The following is a 20905-nucleotide window of genomic DNA, read 5'->3' on the forward strand; positions in this document are numbered from 1 at the left end:
GGGAGGGAGGGAGAAGCCCCGCAGCTGCAAACCAGGGAGCTGACAATGATTCTGAAGGGTTTGCGGATCCACAAAGTGTTTCCAAATCCTCCCAGCCACCGCCTAACGCTGACTCCGCTTCTCCGGGACAAACAAGCGCCAAGGCCAGCAATGACACTGCGCATGCTCCACATCACAATGCCCGGGGACTGATTGACGGCAGCTCCGGACCAATAGGAAGAGGGGGCGGGGCTGGAGGACCGAGCGGGAGCGGCTGGTCCTCCAACCAATCGGAGTGAATGAGCGGCGGGACCTGAAGCATGCGCAGTGAGGGTAATGGCGACGGACGGCCGGTTTTAGTTTGGAAGCGAGATCAATACGAGGTAGAGGGCGGCGTGCGGGGAATGATAAATGTGGCGGGTGGGTGGAGAGACTTTGTAAACATGTTGTTCAAACCCAAACTGTTGAAATGAACTTCCCGGTCCCCCCCTTTGTACCCAATGGAGCGGCAGCTTGTAGTGTTAGACCCGGGCTGACTGCCGCCATTGAGGCTGCATGTGGGAGGCCGGCAGGGATTGTGATCGGAGAGTGAAGCCCTGATGTCACAATGGAATGGGTGAGAGTGTGACATCACAATGGAATGGGTGAGAGTGTGACTTCACAATGGAATGGGTGAGAGTGTGACATAACAATGGAATGGGTGAGGGTGTGATGTCACAATGGAATGGGTGAGGGTGTGACGTCACAATGGAATGGGTGAGAGTGTGACGTCACAATGGAATGGGTGAGGTCACAATGGAATGGGTGAGAGTTCCAGATGAGCTGAGACTGGGCTGGAGTCGGGCGATGGCACTGACATGTGGCCCGGTGGCACAGTGGTTAGTGCAGCTGCCTAACAGCGCCAGGAACCCGGGTTCAATTCCAGCCTCGGGTCGCTGTCTGTGCAGAGTTTCCACATTCTCCCCGTGTCTGTGTGGGTTTTCTCCGGGTGTTCCGGTTTCCTTCCACAGTCCAAAGATGTGCCGGTTAGACGGATTGGCCATTATAAATTGCCACTTGGTATCAGGGGGAATTAACAGGTAAATATGTGGATAGGGCCTGGATGGGATTGTTGTCGGTGCAGGCTCGATGGGCTGAATGGCCTCCTTCTACACTGTATTTTATTATTCATTATTATTAATTAATTACTATTCTGATTTACAGCTGTTTCTGAGTTTTAACTGTATCCTCTATTGTGAACACCGAGGCAAAATACTTGTTCAATTCATCTCCCAGCTCCTTATTTTTCATTATCAATTCCTGGACTCACTTTCTATTAGACAGTTAAGAAATGAGGTGGAGCAAGTGACTGAAGTGTCAGTCAGGGAGCACTATTGGGAGCACCAATAGTTTCAAAATAGTTCTGGAAAAAGATAGGACAGGTCCACAGGTCAGGGCCCTAAACTGGAGCAGGGCCACTTTTGTGGACATTAGGCAGGATCTAGCAGATGTCGATTAGGTGAATTTGTTTGAAGGGAAAGGAATGACTGGCAAATGGGAGGTTTTAAAAGTGTGATATCAAGAGTCCAGGGGCAGTATATTCCTGTTAAGATGCAGGGAAAGAATGGTAAATTTAGGGATCTCTGGCAGACAAGGGACATTGAGGCTCTGGTCAGGTAAAAGAAGGAAGCATACATTGGGTTTAGGCAATCGGGGACAAGTGAATCACTCTGACTATAAAAAGTGTAAGAAAATACTGAAGAGGGAAATCAGGAGGACAAAAAGAGGGTCTGATATGGATCTGGCAGGTAAGATTAAAGAAAATTCCAAGAGGTTCTATAGCTATATTAAGAGTAAAAGCGTGGCTAGAGAGAGAATAGATCCCCTTAAAAATCAGTCTGGCCATCTGTGTGTGGAGCCACAGGAGATGGGTGAGATTTTTAATGAATACTTCTCCTCTGTGTTTACTGCGGAGAGCACCATGGGTGCTAAAGAAATAAGGGAAACAAGTGGTGATGTCTTGGGCACACGCATGTTACTTGGGAGGAGGTATCTGCAGCCTTATAAAAGCAAATTACTGCGGATGCTGGAATCTGAAACCAAGAGAGAAAATGCTGGAAAATCTCAGCAGGTCTGGCAGCATCTGTAAGGAGAGAAAAGAGCTGATGTTTCTTGTCTAGATGACCCTTTGTCAAAGCTCTGAAACATCAGTTCTTTTCTCTCCATACAGATGCTGCCAGACCTGCTGAGAATGGGGAGAGAGTGTGTGGGATGGAGATTTCCAGCTTTTGGGGAATGAGAGAGGAAAGAATGTTCCATAGAAATTGTCTGTTCTGAATTTCTATCCTGTACTGACACTGATGACTTTTGTAAACTCATTTTACAGGATATTGAAAGAGGAATCACAGGCTGAAATCTCAAACTTCACGTCTAGATCTGACAGAGTCATATTCCTTGGGACCTCAATATCATTGGACTTTGAATCCAGAAGGAGAAGTGATTGTCCAGTCTGTCAATTTGAAAAGATTTGAAATGTCAGTGTGAGTGAAAAAGCATCGACACACTGCCACACTCGAGTGAGTGTGTTCCAATGCACTGACTAAAGAACTTTAACCAGTTACACAGTCTGAATAAATATCACACCATTCACAGCGGGTAGAGACTGTAATCTTGTTCTGTGTGTGGACGAAGTTTCAACTAATTGTCCACCCAAGAGAGAGGTAAGGACACCTGCACCATGGAGAAACCATGGAAATGTGTGGACTGTAGGAAGAGATACAGATACCCGGTTGTGAACGTGCCCTAGTCATTCTACAGGAGCCTATTGCGCAGGCGCAGTGCTGTATCTGGAGCATCCGCAGTGTCACTTTGCTCGGAGTCCTGTGAATGGGGGAGACGCTTTTTTCAGCGGGTGAGTTGGTGGGGCTGCGGGAGAAATGTAGCCGGGAGTCGGGGTAGGGAGGGAGCTCTGGCTTCACAAACACCCGCTGTCGGCCGCACGGCCCGAATAGACCCTGCAGGTCCAGACATCTCTTCTCTCAGAGGATTTCTCTTCCACAGGGACCAGTGGAAGCTGAGGATCATTGAATATATTCCAGTTCAACAGATCTTTGACTGACAAGGGTGTCAAGGATTATGGGGAACAGACAAGAAGATGGAGCAAAAGCTAAGATGTGGGGGGATTTCTTCACTCAAGGATGTGGTAAAGCTTTGGAATTCTCAATCCCTGAGGACAGTGAAGCCTCAGTCATCAACTATTTTCAAGAGAGAGATTGATTGGTTTCTAGATATTGAAGATATCAAGGGATATGGGTTTAGTGTGGGGAGAATGATGCTGAGGTAGATGAACGAATTATCTAATTGAATAGTTTAAAAGACTCGATGGGCCAAATGGCCGACTGCAGCTCCTATTTGTTATGGTCCCTGTGTCCAGGACAGGAAGCAGTGAGCATGGATCTGTCAATCAGCCTCAATCAGCACCTTCAGGAGAATTGGGAGGGTGAATATTAGATACAACAGAGTGAGAATGGAGGGAGAGTGTGTGGGATGGAGATTTACAGCTTTTGGGGACTGAAATAGGAAAGAATGTTCCATAGAAACTAGAACCATAGAACCATAGAAAATTACAGCTCAGAAACAGGCCTTTTAGCCCTTCTTGTCTGTGCCGAACCATTTTATGCCTAGTCCCACTGATCTGCACTTGGACCATATCCCTCCACACCCCTCTCATCCATGAACCCGTCCAAGTTTTTCTTAAATGTTAAAAGCATTTAACTATTTTATTTGGCAGCTCATTCCACACTCCCACCACTCTCTGCGTGAAGAAGCCCCCCCTAATATTCCCTTTAAACTTTTCTCCTTTCACCCTTAACCCATGCCCTCTGGTTTTTTTCTCCCCGAGCCTCAGCGGAAAAAGCCTGCTTGCATTCACTCTATCTATACCCATCAAAATCTTATACACCTCTATCAAATCTCCCCTCAATCTTCTACGCTCCAGGGAATAAAGTCGCAACCTATTCAATCTCTCTCTGTAACTCAGCTTCTCAAGTCCCAGCAACATCCTTGTGAACCTTCTCTGCACTCTTTCAACCTTATTAACATCCTTCCTGTAACTAGGTGAGCAAAACTGTACACAATACTCCAGATTCGGCCTCACCAATGCCTTATATAACCTTACCATAACGCTCCAACTTTTATACTCGATACTCCGATTTATGAAGGCCAATGTACCAAAGACACTCTTTACGACCCTATCCACCTGTGACATCACTTTTAGGGAATTCTGTACCTGTATTCCCAGATCCCTCTGTTCAACTGCACTCTTCAGAGTCCTACCATTTACCCTGTACGTTCTTCTTTGGTTTGTCCTTCCAAAGTGCAATATCTCACACTTGTCTGCATTAAATTCCATTTGCCATTTTTCAGCCCATTTTTCAAGTTGGTCCAAATCCCTCTGCAAGCTTTGAAAACCTTCCTCACTGTCCACTACACCTCCAATCTTTGTATCATCAGCAAACTTGCTGATCCAATTGACCACATTATCATCCAGATCATTGATATAGATGACAAACAACAATGGACCCAACACCGATCCCTGCGGCACACCACTAGTCACAGGCCTCCACTCAGAGAAGCAATCCTAGAACTGTCTGTTCTGAATTTCTATCCTGTACTGACACTGATGACTTTTGTAAACCCATTTTACAGGATATTGAAAGAGGAATCACAGGCCGAAATCTCAAACGTCACGTCTAGATCTGACAGAGTCATATTCCTTGGGAGCTGAATATCATCGGACTTTGAATCCAGAAGCAGAAATGATTTGAAAAGATTTCAAACATCAGTATGACTGGAAAAGTACCAACACTCTGCCACACTCGAGTGAGAGTCTACCAGTGCACGGACTAAAGAGTTTCAACCAGTTCCACAGCCTGAATAAATATCACATCATTCACAGCAGGGAGAGACTGTACTTGTGTTGTGAGCGTGGACGAGGCTTCAACTGATTGTCCACCCAAGAAAGAGGCAAGGACACCTGCACCATGGAGAAACCATGGAAATGTGGGGACTGTGGGAAGAGATACAGTTACCCATCAGAGCTGGAAGCTCATCGGCGCAGCCACACTGGGGAGAGGCCATTCACCTGCTCGCAGTGTGAGAAGGGATTCATTCAGTCATCCAGCCTGCAGAGACACCAGCAAATTCACACTGGAGAGAGACTGTTCATCTGCTCTCAGTGTGGAAAGGGATTCACTCGGTCATCCCACCTGCAGACACACCAGCGAGTTCACACTGGGGAGAGACCGTTCACCTGCTCTCAGTGTGGGAAGGGATTCACTCAGTTATCCAGCCTGCAGACACACCAGCGAGTTCACACTGGGGAGAAGCCATTCACCTGCTCTCAGTGTGGGGAGGGATTCACTTGTTCATCTAACCTGCAGGTGCACCAGCGAGTTCACACTGGGGAGAGGCCATTCACCTGCTCTCAGTGTGAGAAGGGATTCATTTGTTTATCCAGCCTGCGGAGGCACCAGCGAGTTCACACTGGGGAGAAACCATTCACCTGCTCTCAGTGTGGGAAGGGATTCACTGACTCATCCAGCCTGCGGATACACCAGCGAGTTCACACTGGGGAGAGGCCATTCACCTGCTCTCAGTGTGGGAAGGGATTCAGAGTTTCATCCCAGCTGCTGAGACACCAACAATTTCACGAGTGATTCCAGAGGTTGGATTCTGCTGTTATTGTTTCTGCTCTCAATTACATCCAGGACTGCATTTTGTTCATTCTCACAGTTGGTCAATGGGGAGGGTCGGGGGGTTTCTTTCTGCTGGACTGGCCGGTCTCACGACTTTGCCTCCAGTGGGCTGATTCTCTTTGAGTCTTGTTGCGAATACCTGGTTTCAGATTTCACAAGGATCACAGAGTGACAGGATGTTAGGAGGTTATAGAGGTTTAGAACATGGAAACAGGCCCTTCGGCCCAACTTGTCCATGCTGCTCAGGTTTTACCACTAAGCTAGTCCCAAAAGGGGTGGCACAGTTGTTAGCACTGTTCCTTCACAGCTCCAGGGACCTGGGTTCAATTCCCGGCTTGGGTCACTGTCTGTGTGGAGTTTGCACATTCTCCTCGTGTCTGCGTGGGTTTCCTCCGGGTGCTCCGGTTTCCTCCCACAGTCCAAAGGTGTGCGGGTTCGGTTGATTGGCCATGCTAAAAATTGCCCTTAGTGTCCTGAGATGCGTAGGTTAGAAGGATTAGTGGGTAAATATGTAGGGATATGGGGGTAGGGCCTGGGTGGGATTGTGGTCGGTGCAGACTCGATGGGCCGAATGGCCTCTTTCTGTACTGTCGGGTTTCTATGTTTCTAGGTTAATTGCCCGTATTTTGCCCATATCCCTCTGTACCCATCTTACCCATGTAACTGTCTAAATGTTTTTGAAAAGACAGTATTGTACCCGCCTCTACTACTGCCTCTGGCAACTCGTTCCAGAAACTCACCACGACCTGAGTGAAAAACTGCCCCTCTGGACCCTTTTGTATCTCTCCCCTCTCACTTTAAACCTAAAACTAAGAACAAGGAATGTATCGATAAAATGATTAGAGAACAGAGCCAACGTTTCGAGTCTGGATGACACTTCATATGAGCTGTTATGAAGGGTCATCCAGTATCAAAACATGAGCTATATTCTCTCTCCACAGATGCTGCCAGACCCGCTGAGATTTTCCAGCATTTTCTGTTTTTGTTTCAGATTCCAGCATCCGCAGTATTTTACTCTTCTGATAAAATGATTAGTTCTGATTGGAATCCCCACGACCCTCCCGCAAAACAGGGGGAGTGATGGCAAAGGGAGAAAAAGGATAAGGATGATAAAGTCTGGGTTCTGATTCTCGGTGCCCATGTAGTTTTAACAAAACGAGTGAACCAGTTTATAAAGAACAGAAGTTACCCATCGCTAACAAAAACTGATCAAATTAAAATAATTAGGTTGAGGAAGAGAACAAAAGAATTAATAGATGAAGTTTAAAATCAACTTTGTTTTGCTGTTAGAGAAGTTTTTTAAAATTATGTAAAGTGATGTAACTGTGTACCAAGTGTTTTCTGTTCACTCCCCGCTTTAGGTCCTGTAGAAAAGTTAACCCTTTCAGCAGACAGTTGATTTCGTCATAGAGTCATAGAGGTTTACAGCATGGAAACAGGCCCTTTGGCCCAACTTGTCCATGCCGCCCCTTTTTTAACCCCTAAGTTAGTCCCAATTGCCCGCGTTTGGCCCATATCCCTCTATACCCATCTTACCCATGTAATGGTCCAAACACTTTTTAAGATTGAACCCACCTCTACTATTATTGCTAGCACAAGGGGACATAGCTTTAAATTGAGGGGTGAGAGTTCTTTACTAGAGAGTAGTAAGGGCGTGGAATGCCCTGCCTGCAGCAGTCGTGGACTCGTCAACATTAAGAGCATTCAAATGGTTATTGGATAAACATATGGATGATATTGGAATAGTGTAGATTAGAGGGGCTTTAGATTGGTTCCACTGGTCGGCACAACATCGAGGGCCAAAGGGCCTGTACTGCGCTGTAATGTTTTATGTTCTATTACCTCTGGCAGCTTTTTCCAGACACTCATCACCCTCTGTTAGAAAGAAATGCCCCTCTGGACCCTTTTGTATCTCTCCCCTCTCTTAAACCTATGCTCTCTAGTTTTAGACTCCCCTACCTTTGGGAAAAGATGTTGACTATGTAGCTGATCTATGCTTCTCATTATTTTATAAACCTCTATAAGGTCATCCCTAAGCCTCCTACACTCCAGGGAAAAATGTCTCAGTCTATCCAGCCTCTCCTTATAACTCAAACCATCAAGTCCTGGTAGCATCCTTGTAAATCATTTCTGCACTCTTTCTAGTTTAATAATATCCTTTCTATAATAGGGTGACCAGAACTGTACACAGTATTCCACATGTGGTCTTCCCAATGTCTTGTACAACTTCAACAAGACATTCCAACTCCTGTATTCAATGTTCTGACCGATGAAACCAAGCATGCCGAATGCCTTCTTCACCACTCTGTCCACCTGTGACTCCACTTTCAAGGAGTTATGAACCTGTACCCCTCGATCTCTTTGTTCTTTAACTCTCCCCAACGCCCAACCATTAACCTGCCCAGGTTCGATCGACCAAAATGCATCACCTCGCATTTATCTAAATTAAACTCCATCTGCCATTCGTCAGCCCATTGGCCCAATTGATCAAGATCCTGTTGCAATCCTAGATAACCTTCTTCACTGTCCACTATGCCACCAATCTTGGTGCCATCTGAAAAGTTACGATCCATGCCTCCTACATTGTCATCCAAATCATTCTTATAAATGTCAAATAACAGTGGACCCAGCAGCGATCCCTGAGGCACCCCGCTGGTCACAGGCCTCCAGTTTGAAAAAAACCTTCGACAACCACCCTCTGTCTTCTGTCATCAAGACAATTTTGTATCCATTTGGCTACCTCACCTGGATCCCATGAGATTTAACCTTATGCAACAACCTACCATGTGGTACCTTGTCAAAGGTCTTGCTAAAGTCCATGTAGACAACATCAACTGCACTGCCCTCATCTACCTTCTTGGTTACCCCTTCAAAAAACTCAACCAAATTTGTGAGACATGATTTTCCACTCACAAAGCCATGCTGACCGTCCCTAATCAGTCCTTGTGTCTCTAAATGCCTGTAGATCCTGTCTCTCAAAGTACCTTCTGACAACTTACCCACTACAGATGTGAGGCTCACCGGCCTGTAGTTCCCAGGCTTTTCCCTGCAGCCCTTTTTAAACAAAGGCACAACATTTGCCACCATCCAATCTTCAGGCACCTCACCTGTGACTATCGATGATTCAAATATCTCTGCTAGGGGACTCGCAATTTCCCCCCCTAGCCTCCCACAGTGTCCTGGGATACACTTCATCAGGTCCCAGGGATTTATCTACCTTGATGTGCTTTAAGACTTCCAGCACCTCCTTCTCTGTGATAAGTACATTCCTCAAGACATCACTATTTTTTTCCCCAAGTTCCTTAACATCCATCCCTTTCTGACCAGTGAATACTGATGAGAAATATTCATTTAGGATCTCACCCATCTCTTGTGGATGCGCACATAGATGACCTTGTTGATCCTTAAGAGGTCCTACTCTCTCCCTAGTTACTCTTTTGCCCTTTATGTATTTGTAGAACCTCTTTGGATTCTCCTTTGCCTTATCTGCCAAAACAATCTCGTGTCTTCTTTTTGCCCTCCTGATTTCTCTCTTAACTCTACTCCTACACCCCCTAAACTCTTCAAGGGATACACTTGATCCCAGCTGCCTATGCATGTCATGTGCCTCCTTCTTCTTCTTGACCAGAGCCTCAATATCCCAAGTCATTCAAGGTTCCCTACTTCTCCCAGCCTTGCCCTTCACTCTAAGAGGAATGTGCTTACCCTGAACCCTGGTTAAAACACTTTTGAAAGCCTCCCACTTACCAGACGTCCCTTTGCCTTCCCACAGTTAACTGTCGAAAGTTCCTGCCTGATACCATCAACATTGGCCTTGCCCTAATTTAGAATTTTTACTTTTGGGCCAGACCAATCATTTTCCATAGCTATCTTAAAACTAATGGAATTATGGTCACTGGTCCCAAAGTGATCCCTCACTAACACTTCTATCACCTGCCCTTCCTTATTTCCCAAGAGGAGATCAAGTTTTGCCCCTCTCTAGTTGGGCCATCCACATACTGAATGAGAAATTCCTACTGAATACACTCAACAAATTTCTCTCCATCCAACCCTCTCATACTATGGCTGTCCCAGTCAATGTTGGAAAGTTAAAATCTCCGACTATTACCACCCAATTTTTCTTGGAACTATCTGTATTCTCCTTACATATTTGCTCCTCAATTTCCCGCCGACTATTTGGGGGCCTATAGTACAACCCTATCAAAGTGATTTCCCCCTTCTTATATCGACTCAGTGGGCGAACCCTTGGATATATCCCCTCTCAGTACTGCCGTGATGTTTTCCTGAATCAAAAGTGCAACTCCCCCTCTTTTCTTTTCTCCTGTTCTGTCTTTCCTCTGGCATCTTGTTTTTAAATTGTTTTTAAATCGCCCGGAAACTCGTGTCTATTTTAGTTTCTAATTGTGGATTTATTGGAGCCAATTAAATGTGGAAATTTTAAGCGTAGCCTGGAAGAATTTGGAATAACTGAGAATTTTATTGTGTTGTCACCTCAACCCAAGATAAAGAACAAAGAGTTTGCAAATGGTAACGTTTGGGATTTTAAATCAACAAAGACTAGATGTTGCCTGTAAAGTCAGGCTTTGGAAGTTGGCTTAAAAAAGGTTAAGTTATAATGAAGGATCTTGTATCTTATTTTAATCAAGGAGTTGTGAGCTTGTAGTGCTCTGTCACTTTAAGAAGCTATAGCTGCGAGAGAGAATGCTGAGGATTCATTGTTTGAAATTTACGAGCTGTGAGAATCTGTGTTTTGTTTGTTTTATGTGGATGTTTGTCGATGTGTTTTATCATTGTTTTGGGCTACATTTGTTAAGGTTTATCTTTCTGGGGAATTAACCTTACCATGAGTCTTTAATTAAAGGCATTTTTGGAAGTTTAAAAACAGAATTACAAGAATGCTTAAGTAATTAATTTTGGTTATTGTTGTTGTAAAGCACATGCTAAGTTTCTCTGTTTGTGTGTGGATGATATTTGTGGATTGAACGCTTCAGGCTTTGAGTTTTTCTGTCTGTGATTTAAATCAAACATTTAAAAAAGGAAGTGTAATTCATAAAATGTTTTTTTTCAAAAGTTATGAACTTGGAGCCATATTTACTGGACAGAGACATCTTTCCAGGATATTTCTCTAAACATGCAGGAATTTTAATCCGGATAAAACTCACATGTGAGAATGAGAGTTTTAATTTATAATGGTTATTTAAAATTTGGTACATATGAAACGACTCTGACCAATCCTGTGTTGGATTGATCTTGGGTTAAACTTCCTGTCAGGTCCAAAGATTTATTCCTGACACAATTAACACAATGAAAAGGAAAATTCTGGAATTGGATACCGAAGAACAGAGTTTAAAAGGAGAGATTATTAAATAGAAATGATTCCCAGACCGTGTGGTCATTAGATTAAAACAAAGGAAGGTTGCTGACATCCATTTGAGAACTTTTAATCCACCCCTTTTCAAACTGAGTCTATGTACAAAGAAAACGCCAAGGATGGTAGATAAGGGGGTCTGGAAAACATCATGATGGGGGCACCTATCTGTCCATGAGATGATCACAAAGCCCCATGATGCCCAGATACTAATTTAATTGCACCTATATGTAATGTATGTAATCTATAACCATTCTGATTGGATTGTGTCCAGCCGGGATGGGCTGAGTAACTGGATAAGAATTGATGATTTTTTTTGTTGGGTGGAGTTGCACATGGTCAGCCTCTGTGGCTTCTCCCCGCTGGCCTAACTCAATAAACTGTTTGTCGATTGAATCAGGTTTGAGTGTTGAATGATTCTTCTGAGTTCATTCCCCCCCAACACACTGGGTACATTACCACTTCATCCTCGGGAGTGGCCTGATAGGCCGTGGTCCAGACTACATGTGGCCCTTGGGGGGCCTTTCATGAATCACATGTGTTTGCTTGTTGTAGATGCACATTCAAAATGCTTGGAAGCACAGATCATGAGTAATATTACAGGGCAATTAGGACTAGCTTAGTGGTAAAAACTGTGCGACATGGACAAGTTGGGCCGAAGGGCCTGTTTCCATGCTGTAAACCTCTACGACTCTAACTACCTTTTTTGTGGCCTGAAGTTCCCACAATTGGAAAGCAGCCAGATTAGTTAAATAGACAGCCTTAATTGTGAGACAATTAAATAATAAATGATTCATTGATACATATGTTATAAAGGCTGGAAATGTAAATTTGAACACAAGTTTATAACTTTTAGAATTATAAACACATTAAGAATGGTTAAAATGCTGTGGGAATTATCAGATGTTCCCTTCCCATGCTGACAGAATAAAAAAAGATGAAAGGACTTGTTAACCTTGACTGGAGGGAATGAATCGGCTCCTGTTCAAGATGTCTCAACATCGAATGACTGATGTGAACCAATTATCGGTCGACCCAATTATCAGGCTACCCCAAGCTAAGAGATATCGTTTGAGAGAAAGATATGTCTTAAAATTAAGACAATGTGTGCAATTAGCTAAAAACCAAATCAATTTCATTATTGACAAGTTATGGCTAATTCCTAACAATTGGCTGAGCTGGGCTTTCTACATTTTTAAAGTATAAAAAAGGGATTCGAGAAACCAATTTGGTAAAAGTTTTTTAAAGTTAACTTTTTTTATAGTTTGTTTATTAGTGTCACACATAGACTTACATTAACATTGCAATGAAGTTACTCTGAAAATCCCCCAGTCGCCACACTCTGGCGCCTGTTTGGGTAAACTGAGGGAGAATTTAGCATGGCCAATGTACCCAACCAGCACGTCTTTCGGACTGTGGGAGGAAACCGGAGCACCCGGAGGAAACCTACACAGACACGGGGAGAATGGGCAAACTCCGCACAGCCAGTGACCCAAGCCGGGACTCGAACCCTCTGCTGTGAGGCAGCAGTGCCTCACACTGTGCCCTACAGAGAGACGTTGGGAGCTGTTAGTTTTACAAGTTATCCACGTTTTCAGAGCCATCACTTCATGTCCTGGTTTGAGAAGGATGGAGAAGTTAAAGTTCAGCTTTCCTCCTTTTACTGTTGATCCATACTTTGCTTTTTTATCTTTCTGACTTGTTACATTTTTAATGGTTCATAAACTTTCTGAATTCACCGTTTAAAATATCCTTTCTTGCCATATGGTTAAGACACTGGAACCTGGTGTGATTTACGATGAGGGAAGTTATTGTAAACAAGAGAACCCCCATAAATCTTAGTTCAAACAAATCAAAGTTCTTATAAATGGAATGTTATCCTTTATTCTGAGAGAAATTGAACATAGAAGTAAAGATGTTATGCTCCAGTTGTGCAGGGTGTTGCTGAGATTGCACCTTGAACACAGGGTACAATTTTGTCTCCTATTAAACAAAGGACATAAATGCATTGGAAGCAGTTCAGAGGAGGTTCACAAGATTGATTCCCAATCCAGTAGTGTGAAACATTAACACTGTTTCTCTCTCCACAGATGCTGCAAGACGTGTTGTGTTTTTCCAGCTCTTTCTGTATTTATTTTAGATCTACCTGTAGTGGTAGGAAAAACACTATTTACTATCCAGGATAAAATAAATGTCCTTTCAGTGGAAATGTGCTCTCCCAGGCTCAAAGAGCATCAGAGAACTAGAAGCAAAGTTGTGAGACCGGCCAGTCCAGCAGAAAGAAACCCTCTGACCCTCCCACTTCATCCACCGTCAGAATGAACATGGTTTAGTCCTGGATGTGATTAACAGCAGCAAGAACAGCAGAATCCATCCCCTGTCATCATTCGTGAACTCGCTGGTGTCTCCGCAGGCTGGATGACTGAGTGAATCCTTTCCCACACACACAGCAGGTGAACGGTCTCTCCCCAGTGTGAACTCACTGGTGTTGCCGCAGGTGGGATGACGTTCTAAATCTCTTTGTGCAGTGAGAGCAGCTGAACGGTCTCTCCTCAGTGTGAATGCACTGGTGGATCATCATATCCCGAGAACTTTTGAAACCACTTCCACAATCCGAGCATTTAAAGGGTCTCTCATTGGTGTGAGTGAGATTGTGGCTCAGCAGGCGAGATGAATGAGTGAATTCCTTCCCACACACAGAGCAGGTGAACGGTTTCTCCCTGGTGTGAACTCACGGTGTGATCACACGGGTTGGATTCTGCTGTTATTGTTTCTGCTCTCAATTACATCCAGGATTACATTTTGTTCATTCTCACAGTTAGTCAATGAGGAGGGTCGGAGGGTTTCTTTCTGCTGGACTGGCCGGTCTCATGACTTTGCCTCCAGTGGGCTGATGCTCTTTGAGTCTTGTTGCGAATACCTGGTTTCAGATTTCACAAGGATCACAGAGTGACGGTGTGAGGAAGTTCAGAGATCTTTAGTCAGCATTTTTGTCCAAAACCCCCCAAATGCCCATCCAATTTCCTTTGTAATTGTTTTTTGTCTCCACTTCCTCCACCCTCGGAGGCAGCGAGTTCCAGGTCATTACCATTCACTGCATCAAAATATTCTTCCTCACATTCCCCCCCCCCCGCCCCGCATCCCTGACCCAAAACCTTAAATCTGTGACCCCCCTCATCCTTGTCCAATCAGCTAATGGGAACAGCTTTTCTTTGTCCACCTTATCTAAACCTGTCAGAATCTTGTCCACCTCTATCAAATCTCCCCTCAACCTCCTTTGCTCCAAGGGGAACAACCCCAGCCTGACATCGACAATAAAGAACAAACTAACAGAATATGTTAATACCTGAAATCAAATGGGAATGTTTAATTCCTGTTTTAAAAATATTGTGAATATATTGTCCTGGACAATAAAGAAATTGGAATAACTCACCTTGGGTGTGGTTGAATAAAATATATCAATCTGGTATCCACCTACAGTCTCGTGAAAGGCTGGAATGTGTAGCTGGGATGAATAAATTGATCACTTTCTCTGGGAGATATTTACATCTTTGTTCATGAACTTTGTTTTAAAGAAATCTACATTTGAAAGCCTGGTCACTGCATGAAACATCAGCACCATAACAGGGGGAGATAAGAAAGACAGACACTCACTTTGATCTTTTCATCCGCGCATCTGAGAGTTAAGAATGTGTGACATGATTTTGGGATACCGGAGTGAGTGGACAGATGTGATTTGTTACATGTGAAAAATAGCAAGCCTAAATTCATGGTGAGATGGAGTGAAGAGCGGGTCCCAAACACACACAGCTACTTGAGACACTGCAGGAGATGAAATGGTTAATGTGGCCAGGGGATTGAGACAACATTGGGACATCATCAAGGCACTGACACACACTCCAGAGAGAAACTGAGTTCAAAACAATCAGGGTCCAATTAAACACAATACACATGGACAGAAAGTGAGTGAAATTAAAGTAAAATGAATATTATAGATTGGGACAATTAACCGCTTGGGAGAAATAATACTGAATAAGAACTGTCCACAATTTGGATACGGGTAAAGAGAGAGCTAGAGAATCTTTTACATCCATGCTTGATCTGTTGCTTGAAGCATCTGTCCTTATGTACGAGTAACCTAAAACTCACGGTGCTCCTTCAGGAGAGGACAAGATCGAGTCGATGTTACCCCAGGTGGGACCAGAAGAGAACTGGAAAATAACAGTGAAATTGAGTGAGGATCAGAGAGAGAGTTCTCCTCCCCCCTCAAGGTATGGACTGTAAGAATCCTGGGGGACCCCCAACTTTGGGTTTTCTTGCGAATTAGTGAACATTAAATTAAATTCTATGACTGGCTGTGCATTCAGTTTGAATTTGATTGTTACACTTCTCCTGTTTTTATTCCTGTTGTGATTACGCTCGGGGTAAGGATGGTTGACAGGTGACAGGATGGGAAATTGTGGTTTGGGTCATTGACCAAATGTTTACTGATCCGAAAGGTGTAAAAGGGGCCAAACTTCAGCAGAAATCCAGCAGAGCTGAGAACAGACAACTTGCTGTGTGGGAACAGGGAGATAAACAGCTCCCAGAGGACAGAGAAAACAGGAGGGCCTTGAGTCCTAGATGACACCTGGGTGTGAAGGCCACCATGTTTTCACTGCTTGGCATGGGAATGCTGACTCCCTGTACCAGTGGGAAGACAATTGTTTGAGAGTTTGAGAGTTTGACATGGCTTGTGCAAGTACAGATGGTTCAATGACGGGTTTTGTAATTGGTCCGTTCAAATGTTAGCTTTGCAATGATTGGGTTAAATCAGTCTCCATAGACTTTGTGATGTAAAAAAGTATAAGAAGGGATTCCCCGAGAACAGAGATTTGTCGAGGTTTTACATATTGCATTGACTGGTGCCATGGCATCTGGGGCAGAGCAGGGAGCATTTCCGTGGAGATGCTGCTTCTACCCAGAGTGTAATGGTAATGCTGCTGCACTTTGATACGACTGCTCAGACATTAGACTGTGTCAGCTCTTATTGATACTGAATAAAATCTAACCACTGTCACCAATAAGGGTTATCACCGTGAATCATTTCAGAGTTTGGGAAAAGGGGAGAAAGGGTTAATTGATTCCCTGAACCCCATTTTCTAACATCGCTGTGTCAAAAATAAAATCTCATCTCCCCCTCTGGCTCCTTTGCCAATTACCTTAGAGGGACTCACTTTCTGTTAAAGAGCCTGCCAACCCCTCTCACCCACTTTCCCTAAAGTGCATCAATCTCATCAGGAAAAGTCCACAACAATCAAATATTTTTACTGATGAAAGTTTATTAATGAAACAGAACATGGTTAAAACAAACAGAAAGTGACTTGAGGATCAAAGACAACCAGAGTAAAAGGATGTTCACAATGTTTTGGACCCAAATGGTTTATCTTTAATTCATCTGTAGCCTGTTCCCTGCCCTCTTTGTGGAACACCTCCGCTCAGCCCACAAGCATGACCCTGACCTTCCGCTTGCCATTAGAATTCAGCACCTTGCTCTCACGCTCACATTTCTGTCCTCGGCCTGCTGCAATGTTCCGGAGAAGCCCAACACAAGCTGGACAAACAGCCCCTCATCTTCCGATGAGGCACGTTACAGCCTTCTGACCTCAACATTGAGTTCAACAACTTCACACCCTGAACTCTCTCCTACATTTTAATTTGTTTTTATTTGCTGAGTGCCAGTCTGTGTCTTGTTTTAATGTTTTTTTGCTTCCAGACAGAGCTGTCCTTTATTCTGCCATTGACACTTACTCTGGACCAATGCTTTGTTTCTTTCCAACAACCATTACCTCTCCCTTTGCCTTTTGTTCCAGGACATTTTTGTCATTTAATCTCACCCACCCTCTAACCAATTCCTGACTTTCCCTTTTGTTCTACCTGCCCCTCCCCCCTTTCTCAGCAGCATCAAACCCATCACATTTCTCCCTCTCTTTCGTTCTGAAGTAGAGTTACATTGGATGTGAAACATTATCTCTGTTTCTCTCTCCACAGATGCTGCCAGAGCTGCTGTGTTTTTCCAGTTCTTTCTGTATTTATTTTTGATCTACCTGTAGTGGAGGGAATAGACTATTTACTATCCAGGATAAAATAAATGGCCTTCATCAGTTTTTGTGGATCATTTCAATGGAAATGTGCTCTCACAGGCTCAAAGAGCATCAGCCCACTGGAAGCAAAGTCATGAGAGCGGCCAGTCCAGCAGAAAGAAACCCTCTAAACCTCCCCAGTGACCAACTTTGAGAATGAATAAATTGCAGCCCGAGATATAATTGAGAGCAGAAACAATAACAGCAGAATCCAACTCCTGGAATCACTTGTGAACTCGCTGGTGTCTCTGCAGGGAGGATGAAACAGTGAATCTCTTTCCACAGACAGAGCAGATGAATGGTCTCTCCCCAGTGTGAACTCGCTGATGTCTTTGCAGGTTGGATGCTGTTCTAAATCTCTTTGTGCAGTGAGAGCAGCTGAACGGTCTCTCCTCAGTGTGAATGCGCTGGTGGATCATCAGTTCCTGAGAGCTTTTGAAGTCGCTCCCACACTCAGAGCATTTAAAGGGTCTCTCATGGGTGTGAGTGACTGTGTGCGTCGACAGGGCAGATGACTGAGTGAATCCCTTCCCGCACACAAAGCAGGTAAATGGTTTCTTCCCAGTGTGAACTCGCTGGTGTACCTGCAAGTGTGATGATGTTCTAAACCTTTTTGTGCAGTGAGAGCAGCTGAACGGTCTCTCCCCGGTGTGAATGCGCTTGTGGACCCTCAGATCTGAAGCATGTTTGAAGGCACTCCCACACTCAGAGCATTTAAAGTGTCTCTCATTTGTGTGAGTGACTTTGTGACTTAGCAAGTGTGATAACTGAGTGAACACCATCCCACACACACAGCAGGTAAATGGCTTCTCTCCGGTGTGAACCCGCTGGTGTGTCCGCAGGTTGGATGACGTTCTAAATCTCTTTGTGCAGTGAGAGCAGCTGAACGGTCTCTCCTCAGTGTGAATGTGCTGGTGGGACACCAGTTCTCCAGAGCTTTTGAAACTACTCCCACAGTCAGAGCATTTAAAGGGTCTCTCATTGGTGTGAGTGAAATTGTGACTCAGCAGGTGGGATAACTGAGTGAATCCTTTCCCACAGTCAGAACAGGTAAATAGTCTCTCCCCCGTGTGAACTCGCTGGTGTCTCTGCAGATTAGGTAAGTCAGTGAATCCCTTCCCACACACAGAGCAGGTGAACGGTCTCTCTCCAGTGTGACTGCGTTGATGAACTTCCAACCGAGATGGGACCGTGAATCCCTTCCCACAGTCCCCACATTTCCACGGTTTCTCCATGGTGCAGGTGTCCTTGTGACTCTCCAGGTTAAACAATCAGTTAAATCTCTCACAGAACACGGGTATAGTCTCTCCCCGCTGGGAATGCTGCGATGTATTTTCAGGCTGTGTAACTGGTTCAAGCTCTTTCCACACTCAGTGCACTGGAACACTCTCACTCTGGTGTGTGTGTGCCTTGGTGCTTTTTCAGTTGCACTGATGCTTAAAATCTCTTGAAACAGACAGCTGAGAGAAACATTTCTCCCTCTGGATTTAAAGGCCGATGATATTCAGGTCCCAATGAATTGAGTGACTCTGTCAGACGTTGATGGGACGTTTGGTTTGCGATTTCTGTCTGTAAATCCTCACCATCTGATATCCTGTAAAAAGAATTTACAAAAGTCATCAGTCAGTACAGGATAGAAATTCAGAACAGACAGTTCTAGTTTCTATGAAACATTCTTTCTCTCTCATTCCCCAAAAGCTGTAAATCTCCATCCCACACACTCTCCCTCCATTCTCGCTCTGCTGTATCTAATATTCACCCTCTCAATTCTCCTGAAGGTGCTGATTGAGGCTGATTGACAGATCCATGCTCACTGCTTCCTGCCCTGGACACAGAGAGCTGGAAATCTCCTTGCAGGCGGCCAGACAGATATATGTCTATCTGACTGGACTAACAATGTGTGGAATAGACAGACTGGACTCACGTCCTTCCCTTCAGCGGCTAAGGGCGGCCAAGTCGCCAGGACCCAATGAACTGCACACGAGGCTGAAGAGATAGTGGACACTTTGGTTAAAATATTTTGTAACTCGCTAAATTCCAGGAGGATATTAGAAGATTGGAAAACAGCCAATGTGACTCCTTTGTTCAAAAAGGGAGAAAGGCAGAAGGCAGTGAACTATAGACCTGTTTATAGAATCATAGAATCTACAGGAGGCCGCCATTTGGCCCATCGAGCCTGCACCAACAACAATCCCAGCCAGGTCCTATCCCCGTAACCCCATGTATTTACCCTCCTAATCTGCCGAACTAAGGGGCGATTCATCACGGCCAATCAACCTAACCCTCACTTCTTTGGAATGAGGTAGGAAATCGGAGCACACAGAGGAAACCCACGCAAGCACGAGGAGAACGTGCAAACTCCACAGGTCCTTGGCACTGTGGGGCAGCAGTGCCAACCACTGTGCCACCAAGCCGCCCCGTGCTGCCCCAGTGAATTTAACACCTCGTCAACATGGTTTTATGAAAGATAAATCATGTTTGACAAATTTGTTCAAATTCTTTGAGGATGCAAGGGGTCGTGTAGATCGAGAGTAATCTGTAGATGTAGTGTATTTAGATAGGGTGGCACAGTGGTTAGCACTGCTGCCGCACAGCGCCAGGGACAAGGGTTCAATTCCAGCCTTGGGTGACCGTCTGTGTGGAGTCTGCACATTCTCCCCGTGTCTGTGTGGGTTTCCTCCAAGTGCTCCAGTTTCTTCCCATAGTCCAAAGATGTGCAGGTTAGGTTGATTGGCCATGCTGAATTATCCCTTTGTGTCCCAATAGATTTAGATTAGGGGGACTAGTGGGGAAAAAATGTGGGCTTATGGGGATGGGGCCTGGGAAAGATGTTCAAGCTGCTCGATGGGCCAAATGACCCCCTTCTGCACTCTAGGGATTCTATGATTTCCAAAAGGCATTTGTCAAGGTGCCACATAAGAGGCTGGCGCATAAAGTAAAGGTCCATGGAATTGATGGAAGTGCGTTAGCATGGATTGAAAACTGGCCGTCACATAGAAAACAGAGAGTTGGAATAAATGGGTCATTTTCAGAGTGGAAAGATGTAACTAGTGGAGTACCACAGGGATCAGTTCTTGGCAAGCAATTCATGATTCATTGGAGAAGGAACAGAATGTAAGGTTTCCAAATGATATGAAGATAAGTGAAAGGACATGTTGTGATGAGGATATTTTGATTCTGCAGTGGGATATAGATAGATTGGGTGACAAAAACCTGGCAAATGGAGTTTACTGTGGGGAAATGTGAGGTCATGTATTTCAGTAGGAAGAATCAAAAGGGAGATTATCTAAATGGAGAGGCACTGCAGGTGAGTGAAGTACAGAGGGATCGAGGTGTTTTGCACATGAATCACAAAAAGCTAGCAGGCAGGTCCCACAATAGGTAAGAAGGAAAATGGAATTTTGACCTTTATCGCAAAGGGGTTGGAGTTTAAAAACAGGGAGGTTTTGTGGCAACTGCACAGGGTGTTGGTGAGGTCTCACCTGGAATAATGCACACAGTTTTGATCCCCTCATTTAAACAAGGATATAGTAAGATCGGAGGTTCACCAGGTTAATTCCTGGGATGAGAGGGTTGTCCGATCAAGAGAGAATAAATTGTCGAGGTCTGTATTCCTTGAAGCTTGAAAGATAAACATAGAACATAGAACAGTACAGCACAGTACAGGCCCTTCGGCCCTCGATGTTGTGCCAAGCTTTGTC

General features: G+C 44.6%; 2 protein-coding genes across 2 annotated transcripts in view; both read left to right on the forward strand.

Moving 5' to 3' along the window:
* LOC144483839 (uncharacterized) overlaps window positions 1–20905 on the forward strand; it is a 259901-nt gene that overhangs the window by 135440 nt on the left and 103556 nt on the right. The window lies entirely within an intron of this gene.
* The window catches only part of LOC144483802 (uncharacterized), a 186477-nt gene continuing 170572 nt past the window's right edge, over window positions 5001–20905 (forward strand). Inside the window, exon 1 of the mRNA XM_078202341.1 lies at window positions 5001–5627. Coding sequence (XP_078058467.1) covers window positions 5001–5627 — 627 coding nt within the window. The remainder of the gene's footprint in view (window positions 5628–20905) is intronic.

The sequence above is a fragment of the Mustelus asterias genome, unplaced genomic scaffold (assembly GCF_964213995.1).
Source record: "Mustelus asterias unplaced genomic scaffold, sMusAst1.hap1.1 HAP1_SCAFFOLD_79, whole genome shotgun sequence".
In the NCBI taxonomy this organism is placed as follows: domain Eukaryota; kingdom Metazoa; phylum Chordata; class Chondrichthyes; order Carcharhiniformes; family Triakidae; genus Mustelus; species Mustelus asterias.